Below are 19562 nucleotides of genomic sequence, written 5' to 3'. Positions count from 1 at the left end.
ATTCTCACCATTCCCAGAAATAAAGTACTGGAATGTTCAGCTCTAGCCTCAAGAGTTGAAGCTTGAAGATAAGAAAATGCTGTGGTTTTCAAATAGCTCTTAAATGAAAAAAGCTAATTAATTATTCTATTTTCCCAAACAAGCAAATATGAAACTTGGCTTTCAGATGTCATTATATGCAATGTATGAAGCTCAAAAAAAGAGTTATTCAGAAAAATTAAACCGAAAATGTTTTAGAAATTAAATCAAACTAATATTATTTCACTGATTTAAAAAATTTGATAATTTCTAAGTCACCAAATCAAGATGCCATATGCAGAAATATTTGTTCCACAACAGATGATTCATTTGAAAATATTCTTGACCTGATGCAATGAAAAAGTTAAAAAGAAATTTAATTTTTCTTTTACAGTTTAACTTTTATACAACATGGCTGAAATGGCACAGAATCAGGACTGTGATGAAAAACCTCTGTTTCTTTGTTGAGTCTGGTGTCTGTCAGTAAGCTTCTAGTGGCATCTGATCATTATTTAAATGTAAACTCAATTATTCGGAAATGCCCCATGGCCCAAGAAGCAGCCTAAGCTATTTAGGATTGAGTGAGGGATTTTGATTCCCAACTTTCAGGGCAAAATATTTAAGACATCTAAAGAAGAATCATGTATCACACTAACCATGTGCAGTGTGTATGAAACCTCTTTTCTTAGTGGGCACAATGGTATATTTAACACTAGAATATTTCCAAACGGGATCAGTGAGCTGCATTTAGATTTTAAAGAGAAGAAGATGGTACCTAAATTCCTTTTCATTTAAGTCATTCCCTTTTTTTTTTAAATACCTTCACTCACTTTCAGGACAGGTAGCTTAATTTCTATCATGTGCAGCTTTTCAGAGCATTAGCTTTGTTTCCAGTGCCAAGGCTGAGCTATGCTGGATGTGCTTGGAAAAGTCTGCAAAGGCCCATGTTCATTCAGGAAACTCCAATTGAACTAGATCCATATGTTGCTAAAAAAAATTGTAGCTTTCCGATTGGAGGTAATTTCTGGCTTCCAGCATTATCACAGATCATTTTTGTTCTTTGATGTGCTGCAGAATAGAAAGTAATGTTAGAACCAAAGCTCTGGGATTTTTTTTCCCCCAGTTAACATTTGCTGAGAACTTACTACTTGCAGTGAGTGCTATGCTGTACTGTCTTAAGCACTTTAAATGTACTGACCTATTTAATGCTAGCAATGCGTATATGAGGCAGGTGAAAATTTCTCCATTTTCTTTGGGGCTTGAAGCCATTAACTAACTTGCACAAGTTCTAACCTCTTGTTAGTGGAATTGCCAGGTTTTGGGGTACTGACTTCAAAGTCAGCAAAATAAATAACATGCCATTTCACCAAACAATGCCAGCCATTGAGAGCACCCAAAAGAATGGGAAAGATAGAGCAGATTTTACAGATTCCGAGGTTGGTTCCTTGGAACCTTTGTTTAAAAAATAATCCAAAAACTCCTGCAAATCCTGGGGTTGTGGTAACCTCTAGTTACAAACTGTGAGCACACCACTAAGACAAGTTATTGATGTCCTTCTCTTTTCCTGCAACCTATGTTGATGAAGGTAATTCATTAGTATATCTCCTAACACACTTTGCACATTTTACCTTCTAGCTCCAACTTTTCTTTTTAACTCTCTCACTTTATTTATAGAGTTCTTTCTGTGTGCAATTTACAAGGAAATTCTGTTCTCCATGAATTCAGTTCCTCTTAAATTATCATGTGATAAAGGACAATTTTTCATTTACTTATACTTTATTTCCTGTATTTCATGGAGCAATATTTTTGTAAAATACAAAATATTACCAAAAAGTGAAACAAAAACCTAAATATAAAAATCTCTAGTTACTTCTTATTAAATCCAGCAGACATAAAATTAAACAAATTGCTATAAAAATTCTAAATGCTTACCTATATTCATCAGGTTATGGAGTAGAAACATAGACTCTATGACCAATACGATCACACTGTGGTAGCAGTACTTCATGCTAGTGCTTCTTGATGTGGTTGGATTTTAATCTCCCATCTTGCTAATAGTTTTCCATATCTCATCTGGTTTTTGTTGTTGTTGTGCTGTTGCTCCTTTGGCTGCCTGTATCTGGACTTAATATATTTTTAGATATTTCATTTTATGTCTACTATTGGATTTTTAGTTGTACCTCAATTTTACTTTTAATAGTTTCCCTACAGTTTACAGTTATGGCCTTTTACTTATTGTCTACCTTCAAATAACATTGTACCATTTTATATATAGTGTAAGAACCTTAAATCAGTATACTTGCAGTCCCTTTCTCATACATTTAACTTTTATATATGTTATAAACCCCACTGCATATTATTATATTTTACTTTACATAGTCAGTTGTCTTTTTAAAAATTGATAAGAAAGTGTATTTTGTATTTGTCTTCCTTCTTACCATTTGTGGCCATCTTCATTTTTTTTTATAAATCCAAATTTCCACTGGTGCCATACTGTTTTCCCTGAATAACTTCCTTTACCATTATAGTAGCTCAAATCTAATGACAGTACATTACTTCAGCTCTTGTTTTTCTGAAAATGTCTTTATTTTATTTTCATTTTATTCAGAGATATTTTTGCTGTTAACGAATTCTGGGTTGACTTTTCTTCCCCTTTAAATACCTGAAAGATTTCATTCCATTGTCTTCTAGCTTGAATAGTTTCTGCTAAGAAGTCTGTTATAAACTTTATTTCTTTTTATGCAATGTGTCTTTTCTCTGGTTGCCTTCAAGAGTTTCAAATTATTTTTAGCAATTTTACTATGCTGTGTTTGATTGATAGTGTTTTGGTGTGTTTTTTCTAGTTATATTTTGAAGTTTTTAAATGGTTACATTGGTTTTGAAAACTGTCACTGTTGCTTCGATATTTCTTCTGTTTCATTCTCTCTCTCTCTCTCTAGTCCTTCCAAGGCTGTAGTGAAACCTATGTTAGAAAATTTGATATTGGCTCATTATTTTTATCCATCTTTGTAGGTTAATTGATTTCTATTGAGTTATCTTTGACTTGTGGATATTTTCCTCAGCTATTTATACTCCACTGTTGAACCCATCTAAAGAATTCTTCATCTCTGAGTTGCTTATTTTATAGCATTCCCATTTGACCCTTTCCTTGTATTTTACTTCTTTCTATTCATAATCTCTGTCTCTTCATGCATGCTGTCCACCTTTTCACTTTTGCCTTTCACATAATAATCATAGATACTTTAAAATCCCTTCAAAGCACCAATGTATGTATCTCTGAATGTGATTATATTAATCGTTTTATGTCAAAAATGGGTTTTTTGCCTGTGTTTTTCATTATCACATTATTTTTAAAATTTCACACATCATGTGTAGACCTCTAGGGATCAAGGTAGATCGTATTAGTGTCTGGAAATAGGCAAACGTCTTCTGTGTAGCTGATTCAGAAAGTTTAATCAGGCATTGAGCTGGGCTCAAGTTTTCTTGCTGTTTTTGTTCCTTTCAGTGGACCACAGTCTTCAGATTCCTCTAGAAGTGTGTGGCTGTTGTCTTGTACTTAGAGTGAGGGCTGGTGTGCTGGAGAGATTTTCTCAATATTCTTGTTCCCCCTCTGCTCTCGGTCATATCTGTATGCCTCTGTTCTCTCCATGCTCTGGTGCCTCCCCAAGTGGTAGACTGCTCTTACTCATTAATCACTGCCTGGCTTTTGGTGTGGTCGGGAAATGTTCTTTGTTTTGTCTTATCTTTTGTCTTAGGAAGGCCCTCTCTGTTTGAATTCTTGGTGAACTTTCCTGCCCTTCTTCCCAGTGGCAGCCAAACTCTTTGGCTTTATGGCTATTGTTGAAGCACCACGCTTTCTTTTTCTTATGACAAAAATTGGATGGAATTGTGTAGCCACTAGGGTACAGAGACTGAAGCGAAATACAGTTCCAGCCACAAAAGGTCCTCCATTTGCCTTCCATTACTTTTACACTGCCAGTCTGCTCTCTGAAGTCATTTGAGCATGTGACCATTCCTTTTGTGCTAATCTGCTTTACTTCTGTATGCCAGTCTCTCCAGGCCCTTTTGTGTATTCTGTTCTTGTGCATGGGCTCTATTTCTGTCTTGATCATGTAATTCCCTTAACAAGAAGAATATTTTTACATTTTAGTTAACATTTAAATTATTCCTTCCCTAGTTTTGAGGGAGTATTTTTGGGAGGCGGTTGTTATTCTTATTGCTTTTTTTTAAAACTATACATTATATAACAATGTATATTATCTAACAACTGATCTATTTCTATGGACATTTGATTTACTTGGAACCCTAATAATTTTGTGAACTTCATATCATGCTTTTATTTTGCTGTCCATTTTTATGTGATCATTCTCAGAGTGAATAATAGAAGAAACTGATAAGACTAGGAACTTACCCAAAAGGTTTACAAAAGCACAGAGGCTTCTGTACAAGGGGGAGTACTCAGGACATGCCTTCTTGTTCTGTCACCTGTCCTATATTTGTAAAATCCTGAGATGGCATGGTTTTTACATATTAATTCATGCCCTAAAGCAGTAGTTTTTGCAGTTTTTCTGTTACTTTTAAGACTTAACTAGCATAAAAATCAGTATGGGTTAAGAGCTCATACTCTTTTTTTTTTTCTGAGTTTTCAGCACAACCCTACTAATTATTAGTTGAACAACCTCTGAATCTTATATAGAAAGTTGCTTTAAAAATAGCATCTATGTAAATGTTGTAAGAATTATGAATTTATAAGGAAAAGAACTTTTCACAATGCCTAGATCTTAGTAAATACTCAATATCTGTTAGATGATAGCTATTACCATTGCCATTGTAGCTTATAAATAACAAAGAACCAGACTTCCTAGAGTAACAGAATATATAATAAAAATGAAAACATGAACTGTCTTTATTAGTTTTCTAGAACTTTCTGTATTTTCTGACTTGCATTCTGCTATGACTTGTCAGTGACATCATGTTTCTAATACTTTTCTTCCTTTAGTGTTATCTGATTTTACAATCTTCATTGTCTTTTTCTACCAGTAGGAAAGGTGCTTTTCTTCTTTTGAATGTAGATAGTATTATAGGGTGGATAAATTTTTTATAAATTATTTTTTACAAATAGGTATGTAACTAGTGCTTTTATGGTCCTTACTTTCTTTCAATGTCCCACCTTCCTAATTATTTTAGGAGTCTCCAGGTGATGACTAATATAAACAGTTACCATATGCTTCTGAACCACAGAATTCCCTCCAGCCCATCTCCTGTTTTTTTCTTTCCAGTTTTCTATTGCTGTGTCCTGCTGTGCACTGCTGATGCCTGTTTCTGATGTTCTGGGGTCTTCACAGTGCCAGTTGCTCTGGATTACCTGAAGTCCATAAAGAAATAGAATGTGTGTCTCTCTCTCTCTTTAACAATTTATAATTTTTCAAATTGATACCATAATGTTAGTGCTTAATCCCCAGTTTTTTACCGAGTTTTAAATGTACTATTTCAGGTTTTTTTTACAGCTTTCCCTGGCTCTCTACCTATTTCTACCCTACCAAATAGGCATGAGTCTCAGGAGCATGGGCCAGGAAGATCTCAGTAATATACAACCTACTGCCTTCAGAACTGTTCCTCCCTCTTCTGATTATTAAATCCTCCTTATGGGACAAGCTTGTATGACTGTCTACCCTAAAGCATGTTTCCATTCTGTCACTCCAAGTTTGCTCAGCTTCTCACACAGACTTTTTGTGGACCACTGCCCCCCACCCTCGCCGACTTGCCCAGACATTTCTGATCCCCCCAGTTTGGGGCACCTGTTTGGCCTAGACCCTGTTACATATTTATAAATTGATCTGAACTTCTGGGAAAATATTTCAAGATTGATCAGTTTTTAATTATAGCGATAAAACAAGGCCTCTATGGACATGTAGCTGTTAGCTCAGCAGACTGCTAAAGCCATTACATCATACATTTGTTTTGTTGTTGTTACATTGCCAGAAATATTTGAATTTTGCATACTGTTTTATAGAACAATACATAAGCAAAAGCTTATAAAATTTCAGGATGAATTCTGAGGGAATTAGTAAATTGGGTATTGCCATATTAATTTTAAAATACAGTTATAAACTTCTTGCCACCTGCCCATAATCCTGGCTACATTTTTTCATGTTATCCAGTAGAGTAAATTCCTGATCTTAAAACTGGGGCTCAACATAATCTATTCTTACTCAAATGTGTGATGAATATATAATTTCTTTTATTCTCTAAAGTGCATTGATCTTTTCCACCACTAATATGTCAGTCTCTCCTAGGTTAGAACAGACGCTTTTCAGTTTTAAAATCCTGTCTTTTCAAAGATCATCTTATTGTAGGACTCAGTCTTTGTAGGTAATTTTCTAGTCTCTCAGAATCCTCTCCTAAGCCGTCCCTCCTTAAGATGGCATTTGGTGTCTGAGAGAGCTGGAGGGGGACGGGGGCAGTTGAAGGGATCTAAGGAGTCTTTGGATACTCAGGCTGCCCTCTTGATGTTTAGTTTCCATGGCACCCTCTCTGGTCCACCTGGTTATTCCTTACTTCCCAGAATTTGAAGCTGAGGTTGGCAGCTGATTAACTCCTGATTTTTGCTCACCGTGAGTTAGAGCTTGGCAGGGCTCCCAGGCTCAGGCAGCCTCATTGGGTTCTCTCTGGTGCTGGGGGACCCCCTGAGCCTCTGCTGTAGACTCCATTTGGCCCCAGTCATACTTAATCCATTTCATAGGCTCACCCCATAGTGCCCCACTGGGAAATTGTGGGAACTTGAGGTTTCCATTCATACCACCCAGGAACTCAGAGCAAGTTCATGCTTCAGTCTGGTCTTCCATTTACCTCTTCCCACTGCTCCTCGGACTTTATTATGCAGTGCCCACAGGTGTATGTAGATTTGAACTACAGAGGTCCTGTATGTGAATTGGAGCAAAGAGCTCTTACTGCTTTCTCAGCTTACCTAGTAACTTTCTCATCTGAGCATTTGTCACATGTCACTCTCTGTTTTCCCTGTCTCTGTTGCACATCTTTGGTCTGCCTTCTCCAGTGTCTCAAGACAAGAAGGTGTGACTTTTGACATTTCTTCCTCACATCATATCCTCTTTGTTGCCTGTGTCAGCAGGTCCCATGCCTGGCTGTCACAGTTGGAAAGTCTTTGCTCTAAACTGTCGCTCAGAGAATCAGCCCTGGCTGCTATCACTCACATGGGACTATGATCAGGGCCCCAGCCCTAACTTAATATGTAAAGTAAGTTGAAAAAAAAATCCTCTCTCATCACAAAATGCAAAATCATACGTTAAATGTCCACAGCTCAATTTTCTGTTTCTTCTGTATCGACCCTAATCTCCCTTTGGCTCATTAAACACTGCCCCCAACACGCACTCACAGCTGGCAAAGAGATGAGTTAGACGAACAAAAAAGGAGACAGACAAAAAGGAGAATGTCACGTGCATGGGGAGACAAATGACAAAAGCACATTAATACAGTTCTTTCACAGTACAGTAGATCTGGTTTTAAGAATTTTCTATACAGGCTTGACAACTTCGTCAGTGTCTTAGTAACCAGCCAGTGTGGTCGGCAGGACTCCTTCCTTCTCTACTGCCATTTCTTTCCCTTTTTTCTGACGCGCTCTACTCCATCTTACATTGTTTTCCATAGCTAGAGCCAACTCTGTGCTATTTCCTAATGTATGTGCCTTCAACTTCCAAATGCTGGAGTACCTGTCTTCTTACAGTTCTAAATCCTTCCGGTTTCTGCTTCTACCATTACTGTGCTGTGATCTCTGCCATGTAATCTCACTTACCTATGTCTAACTAAGTCAAATCTTTTTTGTTATTTCACCTTCCCTTCCAACCCCATGGTATTCTAGTCCATGAGAGAAATTTCTATGGATTGGTGTCTCTAACCATCCTCTCTCAGCCAGGGGTTCATTCTATTGTCAAGAAATTCTTTAGTACGTGAAATGAGAGCTGTCATAGAAAGGTGACACTCTTGATGTTACTAAAATAGGGAAAAGGTTTTTGGAAAATTTCTCCAGTCAATAAAAGAAAATAGAGGAAAAAGAAATCCTTCCATTAAGAATGGCAGGAAGTGTAAATGGGGATAGAGAGGTCCCTTCTAGTTACAGGGATTATGGCAGAGTCCCCAGGCCATGTGCCCCTTTTTACCGTTGAAGCTTATTAAACTACAAGATGACAAATAAATATGGATAGTTTTCAGTATCTAATTTGGTCATGAAACAATATTTGCAAAACAATATCTTTGGAAAACATGCTTACTAATTAACTTCTAAACAAGTTTTGGGGATGTAATTTGGTGTTCATAATGCCAGTTAAATATAATTTCCAAGTTAGGAACAGTTTATATCCACAAAACATGGCCTTTATTTATATAAACAAAATACACAATATTGTTTAATATTTATAATAACAAAATGCATAATATCGCAGACTTTTGCAGGGCACCTATAGCTCTGAAATGGCATGACAACTGGTTGAAAGCTATACAACAACATATAAATACTGGTTTTTATGGTTCCATTTAAACAGCTATCTTCCTTAAGCATATAACCAAGTGAAGCTCAAATAGGTTTTTAGAATGGCTCAGTAACCAATAAAACTTTCAATTTAGAGGGCAAAGGTGTCTGTTTGGTACCTTCATTTTTTTTGCATGGGCAGGCACTGGAAATCGAACCCGGGTCTCCAGTACACTTTTTAGCTGATAGTGTTGACTGTGACCCAGGCTAGATGAGCTTAAAAAAGCAAGGGTTTCTTCAGGAGTGTTTCCTCAGGAGACATATGCTGCCAGGGTCAGGAGGCCTGTTCAAAGATCCCAGACCAGTGGAGCAACTTCTCTAAACCATCCTGTCCCCATTTAATAAGCACTTACGACTTCCTGCTGTGTGCCAGGTATTACAAAATGGGTGTAATAGCCAAAATAGAAGTAGCTAACCTTTGTCACACACTCATTTAACCCTCACTAAAATCATATGCAGCCTGTTCTTTAAAAAAAAAAAAAATTCCATTACCCATAGGTATAGGTAGGCACAGAGAAGTTAAACGAATTGCCCTAGATCACTCAGGTTTTTGTGGTAGAACCACAGTTACACCCCAAGAAGTTTTAATCCAAAACCTTCTCTCTTTACCACTATGTTGTTGTTGAGACGATCTTAATTTTCTATTTATTTATTGTTCGTTATTTATTTACCGTTTTTGGATTTAATTTGGCGAGGATCTCCTTAGAAACGGCACTTGAAAGTGCTTAGGTTCCTGGAGCCTACCCATGCCAAAGGAAAAAAAAAGTAAAAGTGCTTAGTTAGCTGTTTAGCATATTATGGTTATGTATTATTACTACTTGTTGTGTTTGTTCCTTATGCCTACAGCTCTCGCAATTTGCTATCTCTCTTTTTTTTTTAAGTCTTTATTTTGTGTGGGAGTTCCCCCCCATTAGCCTATTTGGAAAGTCTTGATATTTACACAGTCATGAACTTGTTTGTAAATTTCCCAGTGCTCCAAGAAACTTATGTGTCCTAAAATTAGAGACTTCTACCATCTGGTTCCATTATTTTTATATCAGGAAATATTTTTATACATAGTTTTGTACTATTATTTGACTTTTCATGTCCTTATTATGGATGTTCTCTTATTGCATGCATGAAAAAGAGTAAACAGCATTTTATAAAAAATTTCAAGAATATTAGTTCTTGCTTTGTTTTTAGAATTATGTTCTCTAATATAGAAGAACCGTGTGTTTTATTGGCCTATCCAGTTTTAGTCATATCAGTTTGCATTGAGACCAGCTGCCAACCTTCACTAAATATTAGCAATTTTAAGCTTCCACTCTGAAAATCACATTGGTCCTTGCAATTTAATGTTGTTAATATTTTAAGTGAGAACTGCACACTCCTTCCATTTAGTTGGAGAACCTGTACTGTGGTTGCTACTTCCCACTCACTGACTGCTACTGCTACCTGTTTAATAATTGTCTTTGGCTCCTTGTAAACCTGCAACCAAAAAGGTATTTGAATTTTCCCCCTCTAGCACTTGCAAATCCAATTTTTATGTATAGCTAAGTGCTCTTAGCTTTTACTCTTTCTGCTACTGGGGCCTGGTTTCTAGCAGGCCTGTAACTAAGCCAGATCCGGCCTATGTAATGCTGTTTGTAATGAGAAATCTAAACAGGGAATGGCAGTGAGGCATGGCTGGAATGTGTTTCCATTGGAGAAGTCAGTGTGGAGAAAAAGTGTAAGCAAAGCCATGTCCAGAAGGCCTTTCAGCTGGCCAAGACGGAAGACTAATGTTATTGTACATAGGCTGTTACCCTGCCAGCCCTCCCTCACAGATTTGCTTTCTCTCTCCCTTCCCTTTCGCCCTTCCTCCTCTCTCCCCCCTTCACCTCTTCCTCTCTTTCTCCTTCTCTCTCTCTTTTTCTTCGGGCTCTGCTGACTGTTTGCTCAGGTGGACAGTGACACCATTTGGAATGAGCTGCACTCGTCCGGTGCTGCACGCATGGCTGTTGGCTGTGTCATCGAGCTGGCTTCCAAAGTGGCCTCAGGAGAGCTGAAGGTGAGGTCTGGGTTGCATTAAGTGTGGGAAATCCAGAGAAGAAGCTGAAACAGAGATGTTGTTGTTTGGGAATTGTGGGGTGGGTGATGGGGTAATAAAAGAAAAGGGGTGGAGGAGAGAGGTTAGGGAGATGGCCACTGAGGTGTGATAATAACTCGTCTGTAGGTGGGTAGTAGCTGCTCCTGCTTCCTCTCCTGGAAAACCGTGCGGTGAGGGTACTCTGGTGGGTCTTTAAAAAGCATAAAGACGCTGAATGAAGCTGCGGTCCAGGTTAAAATTACCCTTAGTATATACATATCTGTCATGCCGTCCTGGGACTCTCTTTTGAAGCTGTTTTAAAAATATGATTACTGAGTAGTACACATAAGCTTAGAATACCACCCAGAGAGAGGAGGGTTGGGGGAGAAAGGTAAATACCAGACGGGAAAGATTGGAAGGAAGAAGGAAATTGTTGATTAGGAGGGTAATGATCCAGAGTATGTTTTTCCATGAAAGAACTTCAAAAATGAACTATGCTTTATTGTTCTTTTCTTTTTATGGTCTCTTCTTTTCTACATCATATGAAAAGAACAATGTACAAACCTCAGCATTTCCCAGTCTAAACAATTTATAAAAGTCAGAGACTGACAGACATTGACATTTTATTTGGTATTTTAACAGTGCTATTTAAAGGTATGCCATGTGCAACTTGAATGCAGTTACCCTAATAAACTTTGTTGGTGCTAACACGCCTTTTTAATGCACTGGTTCACACACTTCATAACACAATCTGAGCGGTGATTGATTTGGCATTTTTAGAAATTGTCGGGCTTAAGGGAAATATATTATGACCAACAACATATGCACTGTTGTTTTTGTTCATCTAAATTAAAATCTAATTAGTTTTTTTTTCCTTTTATGTCTAATAAATTTTTATTCAACTAGACCTGACTTGTTCCACTAGTGATTAAGTATGCAGGGTAGGAATGCCCACTCTACAATGCGTTGTCTGTCCCAGAAGCCTTTTCCCTGACTCTCTAAGAAGTCAAGAGTCTACAGATGTTTCACTTTGATAAGAAGGGCTGTATTTAAAGAAATAGATGTGCTATATGTGCAAGTGATATGATCAACTTGAAGGTATTAATTGTTCATCTTAGGATATTTATGGGGCCTTTGATGTGGTTCTTACTATTCAGTCCTTTTCTTTGGTAGCAAGCAGTTGTTACTATACTGGAAAGGAATCATCCTTAAAGTGAGATTTTGGCTGTCTCCCAGAAGCACTTTAGGAATAACCCTTCCACTTTCAGTGATGTCAACTGCAGTACTGGAAGAAATGATTATTTTAAAAGAAAAATATTTGTGGGTCTTATTTTCAAAAGAATTCAAGTGACATGCAACAACCACGCCATGATATCATAATTTAAAAAATGTTCTTCTAGCATAGCCCCACTTAATGACAATGAAAAATATTATGTTAACACCCACAATTTCTAAGTGTTTGAAATCTGTAGAAGTTTAATCAATAATTCAGAACCTTCTCAAATAGAGTACTTACGTAGTACTTGGTCTCATCAAAATCATCATCGCTGTTAGCATTGCTGGGTGCAGAATTGCCAAAATTATGCATGAAGAGTCTTAAACAAAACTGAGTTCCATTTTTTTAGGAAGTAGCCATTTTAAATAGCCAATTACAAAATCAACAATAATCAACAACACATAGTATGGACATGCTGACTGCCAACTGTACTAAAACATGGGTTATTTATGCTAAGAACAAGGATTCATACAAAACTTCCCATTTTCCTTGCCAGTTGAAGAATCAGTAGGTATGGTTTAAAAAGACAAGAAAAGACCAAGGAAAGGAACTGGCTTAAGAATCAAGAAACCTGTGTCCAGCTTCTGCCACTTAAATATGGTATGGTTTGCAGCAAAAAAACAACAACAACAACAACAAACTTCTCTGGACTTCAGTTTCCTGTTCTGTAAAATCATCAAGGCAGAATTAATGATGTTGTAGGTTGTCCTTAGCATTGACATGCTGAGCTATCGCACAAAGGGAAAATGAATCTGATTTTCAACTGTACACACTGTGACATCTCAATAGTAGATATTCCAAAACTAATTTAAAATTACTTTGGCAAATATTCCAGATTTTTCAGCTAGTTTACTTTTCTATCTGTTGAGTCAAAAGTAAAAGACCAAGACAGAAAGGACCATAACGGAGACAACAAGGCTAAGAGTTAGGAGATTGAACCCCTTGGTTGCTAGTGATCTGAATAGGCCTCCTTGAATGCACCGTAGCATGGTTAGCAGTCACAGGGATTCAAAATCGCACGGAAGAACACAAGACCCTTGGCTTCAAGAATGGTATCACTCTGTCCACTCGTCCCAGACTCCACTGACAGGTTTGGTGCACCTGCTGACCAAGGGCATTGTTACTTGTGACTTACGGGTTCACCTCATTTAGATCTCCAGGGCAAAAATGGGGATGCTGACTAAGGACATTGGTAAACGATACCCTGATAAGATATGTAGAAAGAGAAAACCTTACTGTTTCATTTGTTTATTTTCTGTATCTATACTCAGTTCTTACATATTATAACCCATTCTCCCAGGTAATAAAAAAAATTAGTGAAATAATTTTTGCATATTATGATATTGCAGTTTATAAGACTGCATGATATCAGAGAAGAATGGATGGAGCACTAAACTGAGAAGTGATAAACAACTGGAGGGAGGACACTGAATTCATAGAGGATGGGGACCGTAGGAGGTGAGAAATGTGCACAAAAAAAAGAAAAGTGCCAAAATTTTTTTTTGAAAATCTGGAACCTTTGCTTGACACTGAATTTGACCAATTCAAATTCACACACCCCCCCCCCCCACTCCACCACTTAACAGGTTCTGGCCTTTCCTCACCTTGAGTTAATGATGAGAAGGAAATAGGAGAATGAACCAGACACAGGGAGTTGGTTTCATGTTGATTCTTAGACAGTTTGCAGCAAACTACAGCCGTCTGTCAGTGTCTTTTGACACACAATACACATGCTCAGTAGAGTTCTCTGGAAGTTATGGAAATTTTCAAGCTATCCAGGTTTTTAAAAAGATATTAAAAATGCCATTTTGAGGTTATCCTGGAGGATATTCATACGCATTATATAGATATGCCTTTTTAGTTTATCATGTATTGGAGTGGCTAGAGGAAATTACCTGAAACTGTTGAACTGTGTTCCTATAGCCTTGATTCTTGAAGAGGACTGTATAGCCACAGTAACTGTAGGTGACACAGACACACAATGTGACTGTGAGATTGTGAATACCTTGTGTCTGATGCTTATTTTATCCAGGGTATGGAGAGATGAGTAAAAAGGAAAAAAAAAGATTAAAAATAAATAAATAGGACCATGGTGGTTCATGGGCAGAGTTTTTGCCTGCCATACCAGAGACCCGGGTTGGTTTCCCAGTGCCTGCCCATGCAAATGAATAAATAAATAAATAGATAAATAAATAATAGGCAGAGATAAAGGGTAAAAATTGGATAGATTGAAATACTTTGGGTAAATGAGAGGGAGAGGCAAGGGGTATGGGATGTAAGAGTTCTTTTTATTCTGGAGTGATATGAATGTTCTAAAAATGATCATGGTGAAGAATACACAACTATGTGATGATACTGTGAGTCATTGATTGTATAATATGTATGGGACGACATATTTGGATATTTCTTAATAAAAATATATTTTTTAAAAGATGGAAAAAATGCCCAGGTCAGCATATGTTGCTTTAATCTTTAAATGCCTAAATTGGCCATTTCTCACATTCTTATATGGCAGAACGCAAATGTTCTGAAAATGCTGAACTGTTTGGTGTATTAAAAACCACAGATGGAAGAGTAATGATCTCAGAATGGTATCTCAAAGTGGTTTTATTTGTATCTAGGACATTTTAGAAAATATAAACAATATCTACAGAAAGTTGGCTTTTTTTTCCAACTTAGATGGATTGCTATGTTTGTGTTAGATATTGAGATGTCATGTTGCTAATAATACATGCTACTCACTGAACACCTCCTGTTGACTGGGGAGTTTACATATAACTTGCCATTCTTCCCACAGTGGCCCTTGAAGCAGATTCCACAAATAAGATGGTGACTCAAAGACATCAATCATCTTATGATCCTACACACAGGTTAATAAGTGTCAAAGCCTGTAAGAATCACAATTCTTTGTTCTCTTTTAGTCATTCTATTAGGACTTGCTTGTAGAGAAAGCACACATTGTGTATATATATATATATATATATAAAGGGAAAAAATCCGGGCGGGCCGCGGTGGCTCAGCGGGCAAGAGTGCTTGCCTGCCATGCCGGAGGACCCCGGTTCGATTCCCGGCCCCAGCCCATGTAACAAAAAACAAACAAACAAACAAAATATAATAAAATAAGAAAATGTTTCCCTTTCTAAAAAAAAAAAAAAAAAAAAAAAAAAAAAGGGAAAAAATCCATCTACTTCAAATGATCAGTACCCTCTTTTTTAATTATAAAATATTGATGCATACAAAAGACTAGAAATTTGTGATTTCCACGTATAAAATAACAGCCATAAACCTCTATCCAACTTAGGAACTAGAACTTTGCTCACACTATTAAAGTTCTCCCTGTACTTATCTCATTCCAGTCTTTCTGACCCAAGGGTAACCATTAATCTATTGTAATTTTCTTATCATTTATTTACTTTTTTTAAATAGTTTTGGGTTTAAACATATATTTTTGACCTTTACAAAACGGAATCTTAATTGAATATATTCTTCTGCAGCTTTGTTTTCCTCCCTTAAAATTATGTGGATCGATCGGTCTCTCTATCTATCTATCTATCTATCTATCTATCTATCTATCTATCTATCTATCACTGTGATTCATTTTCACTGCTCTTAAGTATAACTTTGCATGCTATAATCTGCTTATTCATTCTTCTTCATACAGTTTAGTTGTTACTAGGTTTTTTTCTCTTTTGAAAAATGCTGTTATGAACATTCTTGGAAATGCCTACTGTTTCATTATGGCATGACTAAGGATAAAATGGCTGGCTCATAGCTATGCATATCTTAATTTTCAGCAGGTAATGATAAGTTGATATCTAAAGTCATTGGATTGTTGTGACATCAGCAAAAATGGCATAGCGAGAACTTTCAAAAATTCTTTCCTCCATAAAAGCAATAAAAAACTGGTAAAAATTGCCAGAATCAACTTTTTCAAAATTCTGAAAATTAACCAAAGACTTGTAGCTGGTGCATTTACTCAAGAAAAGCAGCCTAATCCAGCTTTGTGGTATTTTAACTAGCCCTATTACCTTTCCCAAGGTATCTTGGCAGCCTCCAGAGGGGGTAGAATAGGGGTGGAACTCCTTCAAGGCCTCATTTCCAGAGAATTGTCTTTGTTTGGTTTGCCTGATAGTTTCTCTCAAAATCTCACTTTGTTAGGCTAGTTTTATTTTACTTGACTTGGGGTTCACCCAGTGTGAAAAGCTCCTGTACCCCCATACTCTACTGGTAGTATTTGTTGAAAACAGTTACAGGCAATTGGGTAATTTTATGGCTGCATTGAGCAGTGGATAACAGTATGGTAAACAATAAGTTAACTGAAATGCCTCAAAAAATATATGGTTAATAAGATGTCCATTGGGGTTTGAAAAGGTCTCACAGATTACAGGAATGTAGAAAGCCACATGAATAGTACAACTGTGCACATATCCAGGGCAGTGTGCCTACTCAGGAAAAGACCTGAGAAGAACCTTAACTCTCATCTCAGACTGATCTTGAGGTTATGCTCAAACAGCAAGTGAAAGCCACAGTGAAGTGCCAACTGTCTGGTGAAATATTGAAAGTGTTTACAAACACGCACACAGAGCCTCTTGACAAAATTTAAGAGAATTACTGGTTTTGCCCATTTATTATTTAAGCATTAAGTTAACCAAACAAAATCCTCAGTAGCCACAGAAACAAAGTATACAGGATTTTGTAATTAGTTCATGAAAATCAATAAACAAACAAAAAACAGCAGCAAACCCTAGGAAGAAAAGGGGATCTGATTTCCAGGTTGCCACATTATAAATAAAATGATCCATTTTCAACAAAATATGAGAAATTTTTATGGCCCATCCACAGGGAAACAAGCATTCAATAGAAAGTATACCTGAGGAAGCACAGATATTGGAATTACCAGACAAAGATATTAAAACAGGTATTTTAAATCTGTTCAAAGAAACATAGGAAATCATGTCTAAAGTACTAAAGGAAAATATGACAATGGTGCCTTAACGAAAAGAGAATATCAATAAAAAACAGAAATTATTAAAAAAGAACCAAAAAGAAATTCATGGAGTTGAAAAGTACAATATCTGAAATGAAAAATTTACTAGAGGAACTCAGTAGCAGACATGAATAGGAAGAAAAGTCAGCAAACTTGAAATCAATTTACAGCACCCATTCCGAGGAAGATAAAGAAAAGAGGAAAAAAATGTACTAATGCCTCATTGAGTAACAACATTTATGAATATAAATGCCAGTGCTGTTGTAATTCTGATTTGTAATTCTACTTTTTACTTCCTGTGGAATTTAAAATGTAATGATAAATCAGTGGTTTTGGATTCATAATGTATAAACATGTAATTTGTGACAAAAACATCATAAAGGTGGGAAGACAGAAGGGCATGGGAACAGAGTTTGTATATACTATTGAAGTTAAGTTGATATCAAAGCAAACATGTTGTTATAGATCTAGGACATTAAATTTAACCCCTATAGTAACTGCAAAGAAAATATTAGATGTTATACTAGCTCATAGAGGCAGAAATTAGAGTACAGGTTGCCAGGGGCTGGGAGCAGGGGGAATGGGGAGTTAATGCAAAATGGGTGTAGTGTTTCTGTTTGGGGAGATGTGAAAGCTTTAGTAAGGGAAGGTGGTGAGGGTAATTAATCCCATTGAATGTCATGCTTTGGAATGGTTGAGATGGGAGAATTTATGTTGTATACAAGTTAATTTACCACAATTGAAAAAACAAAAGCTAAAGAGACAATAACAATTAAATGCAATACATGATCTTGGATGAGTATGGAAAGGGGAGAGTAGATAGGGTTATGTTGGAGTTCTTTATATGGGATTTGTATTATTTTTGTAACTATTCTGTAAGTTTGACAGTGTTTCAAAATAAAATAAAAAAACTAAAAATATAGAAAAACACACACAAGCAAAACATAGCCTCAGAGATCTGAGGGACATCATCAAGTGTACCAACATATGCATAAAAGACTCCCACAAGAAGAGAGAAGGAGAGAAATGGGCAGAAAGAATATTGAAGAAATGTCAGTTGAAGCTTCCCGCATGTGGTGAAAAACATTAATCTACAAATCAAGAAACTCAACAAACTCTACATAAGATAAACTCAAAGAGAGTCACATCTAGACATATCATACTCAGACTGCTGAAAAACAAAGACAAAGACTATTGAAGCAGAAGAGAGAAGGGACTCCACCTACAAGGGATCATCAGTCAGATTAACAACTGATTTCTCATCAGAAACCATGGTGGCAAGAAAGCAACTGAATGACATATTCAAAGTACAGTAAGAAAAACTGTTCCAAACTAGAGTTTACATCCAGTAAAACTATCTTTCACAAACAAGGGAAAATTAGGATATTCCAAGATAAACAAAAATGAGATCATTCATTGCTAGCAAAACTTCCCTATTAAAAAAATATCAATGAAGGGTGGGCCACAGTGGCTCAGAAGGCAGAGTTCTCACCTGCCATGCCAGAGACCCAGGATCGTTTTCTGGTGCCTGCCCATGCAAAAAAAAATCAACAGAAATCCTTCAGATTGAAATGAAAGGATACTGCACAGTAACTCAAATCCACTGGAGAAATAAAGACCACCAGTAAGAGTAACTACATAAGGTAGTATTAAATGACAGTATAAATGTATCTTTTGTTTTTAACTCTTTTTCTCCACTCTGATTTAAAAGACAATTGCATAAAGCAAATAATTATAAATCTGTGTTGATGGCACACAGTGTATAAAGATGAAATTTGTATGGCAGTAACACCACAAAGGAGGGCTTTGGGAATAGCGTTACATAAGAGCAAACTGCAGGGGGTTTGTACTATTGAAATTAAGTTGGTGTTAACCTGAACAAGAGTGTTAAATGTTAAAATGTTTATTTTAATCCCCAGGACAAACACTAAGAGAATAACTCTAAAAATATTAAAAGAAATGGGAAGCAAATTAAATGATACACTAGAGAATATCTGTTTAACTGAAAGGAAAGCAAAAATGGAGGATCAGAGGAATAAAAAAAGGCATAAGACATATAGAAAACAAACATCAAATTCATTTTACCAATTTTCAACCCTCACCTGTGGCACATAAGAATTCTGCAGACTCATCTGCGTTTGGCGCTCTCAGATTTTTAAACCTGTTCCATTCTAGTGATTTTAAGTTGTATTTCCCAGACTACTAATGATATTGTACATTATAGATTGTGCGTTATTTCTGCTCATATTTCTTTTAATGTGAAATGGCTTTTTATGTCATTTGCCTATTTTTATGTTGGATTATTTGTTTTCTTATTAATTTTATGAGTTCTTTGTATATTTTGGATATTGATACTCTCTGTTACAAGGTTAGCAAATCTCCCAGGTTCTTGCTTCTATTTTCACATCTTTTATATCATGCATTCCAGTAAGATAAGTTCTTAATTTCCCTCCATTTATTCTGTTTTGCATCTTAAGATATATACTTAACATAATAAAAATATTCCGCTGTATTTTCTTTCTTCAAAGAGTTTTAGTTTTTGCAGTTAAATTAGGAATCCATCTGGAATTGATTTTTTGGTGTGTGTTATGAAATAAAGGATATCATTTCTCCTCTTCCTCCTGCACTTTTTCTTCTTCTCAATATGGGTAGTCAATGTTTCCACACCATTTCCTGATAATGTAATCATTTA

At 36.4% G+C, this 19562-nt stretch overlaps 1 protein-coding gene across 11 annotated transcripts in view; it reads left to right on the top strand.

Moving 5' to 3' along the window:
• The window catches only part of HDAC9 (histone deacetylase 9), a 970134-nt gene that overhangs the window by 753548 nt on the left and 197024 nt on the right, over window positions 1-19562 (top strand). For all 11 annotated transcript variants that reach the window (XM_077122309.1, XM_077122321.1, XM_077122307.1 and 8 more), the window contains one exon: window positions 10482-10589. In XM_077122309.1, the coding sequence (XP_076978424.1) occupies window positions 10482-10589 (108 nt within the window). The remainder of the gene's footprint in view (window positions 1-10481; window positions 10590-19562) is intronic.

The sequence above is a fragment of the Tamandua tetradactyla genome, chromosome 1 (genome assembly GCF_023851605.1).
Source record: "Tamandua tetradactyla isolate mTamTet1 chromosome 1, mTamTet1.pri, whole genome shotgun sequence".
Taxonomy (NCBI): Eukaryota; Metazoa; Chordata; class Mammalia; order Pilosa; family Myrmecophagidae; genus Tamandua; species Tamandua tetradactyla.
Note: the sequence above shows the minus strand (reverse complement) of the source record. Positions and strands in the feature narration are given on the sequence as shown.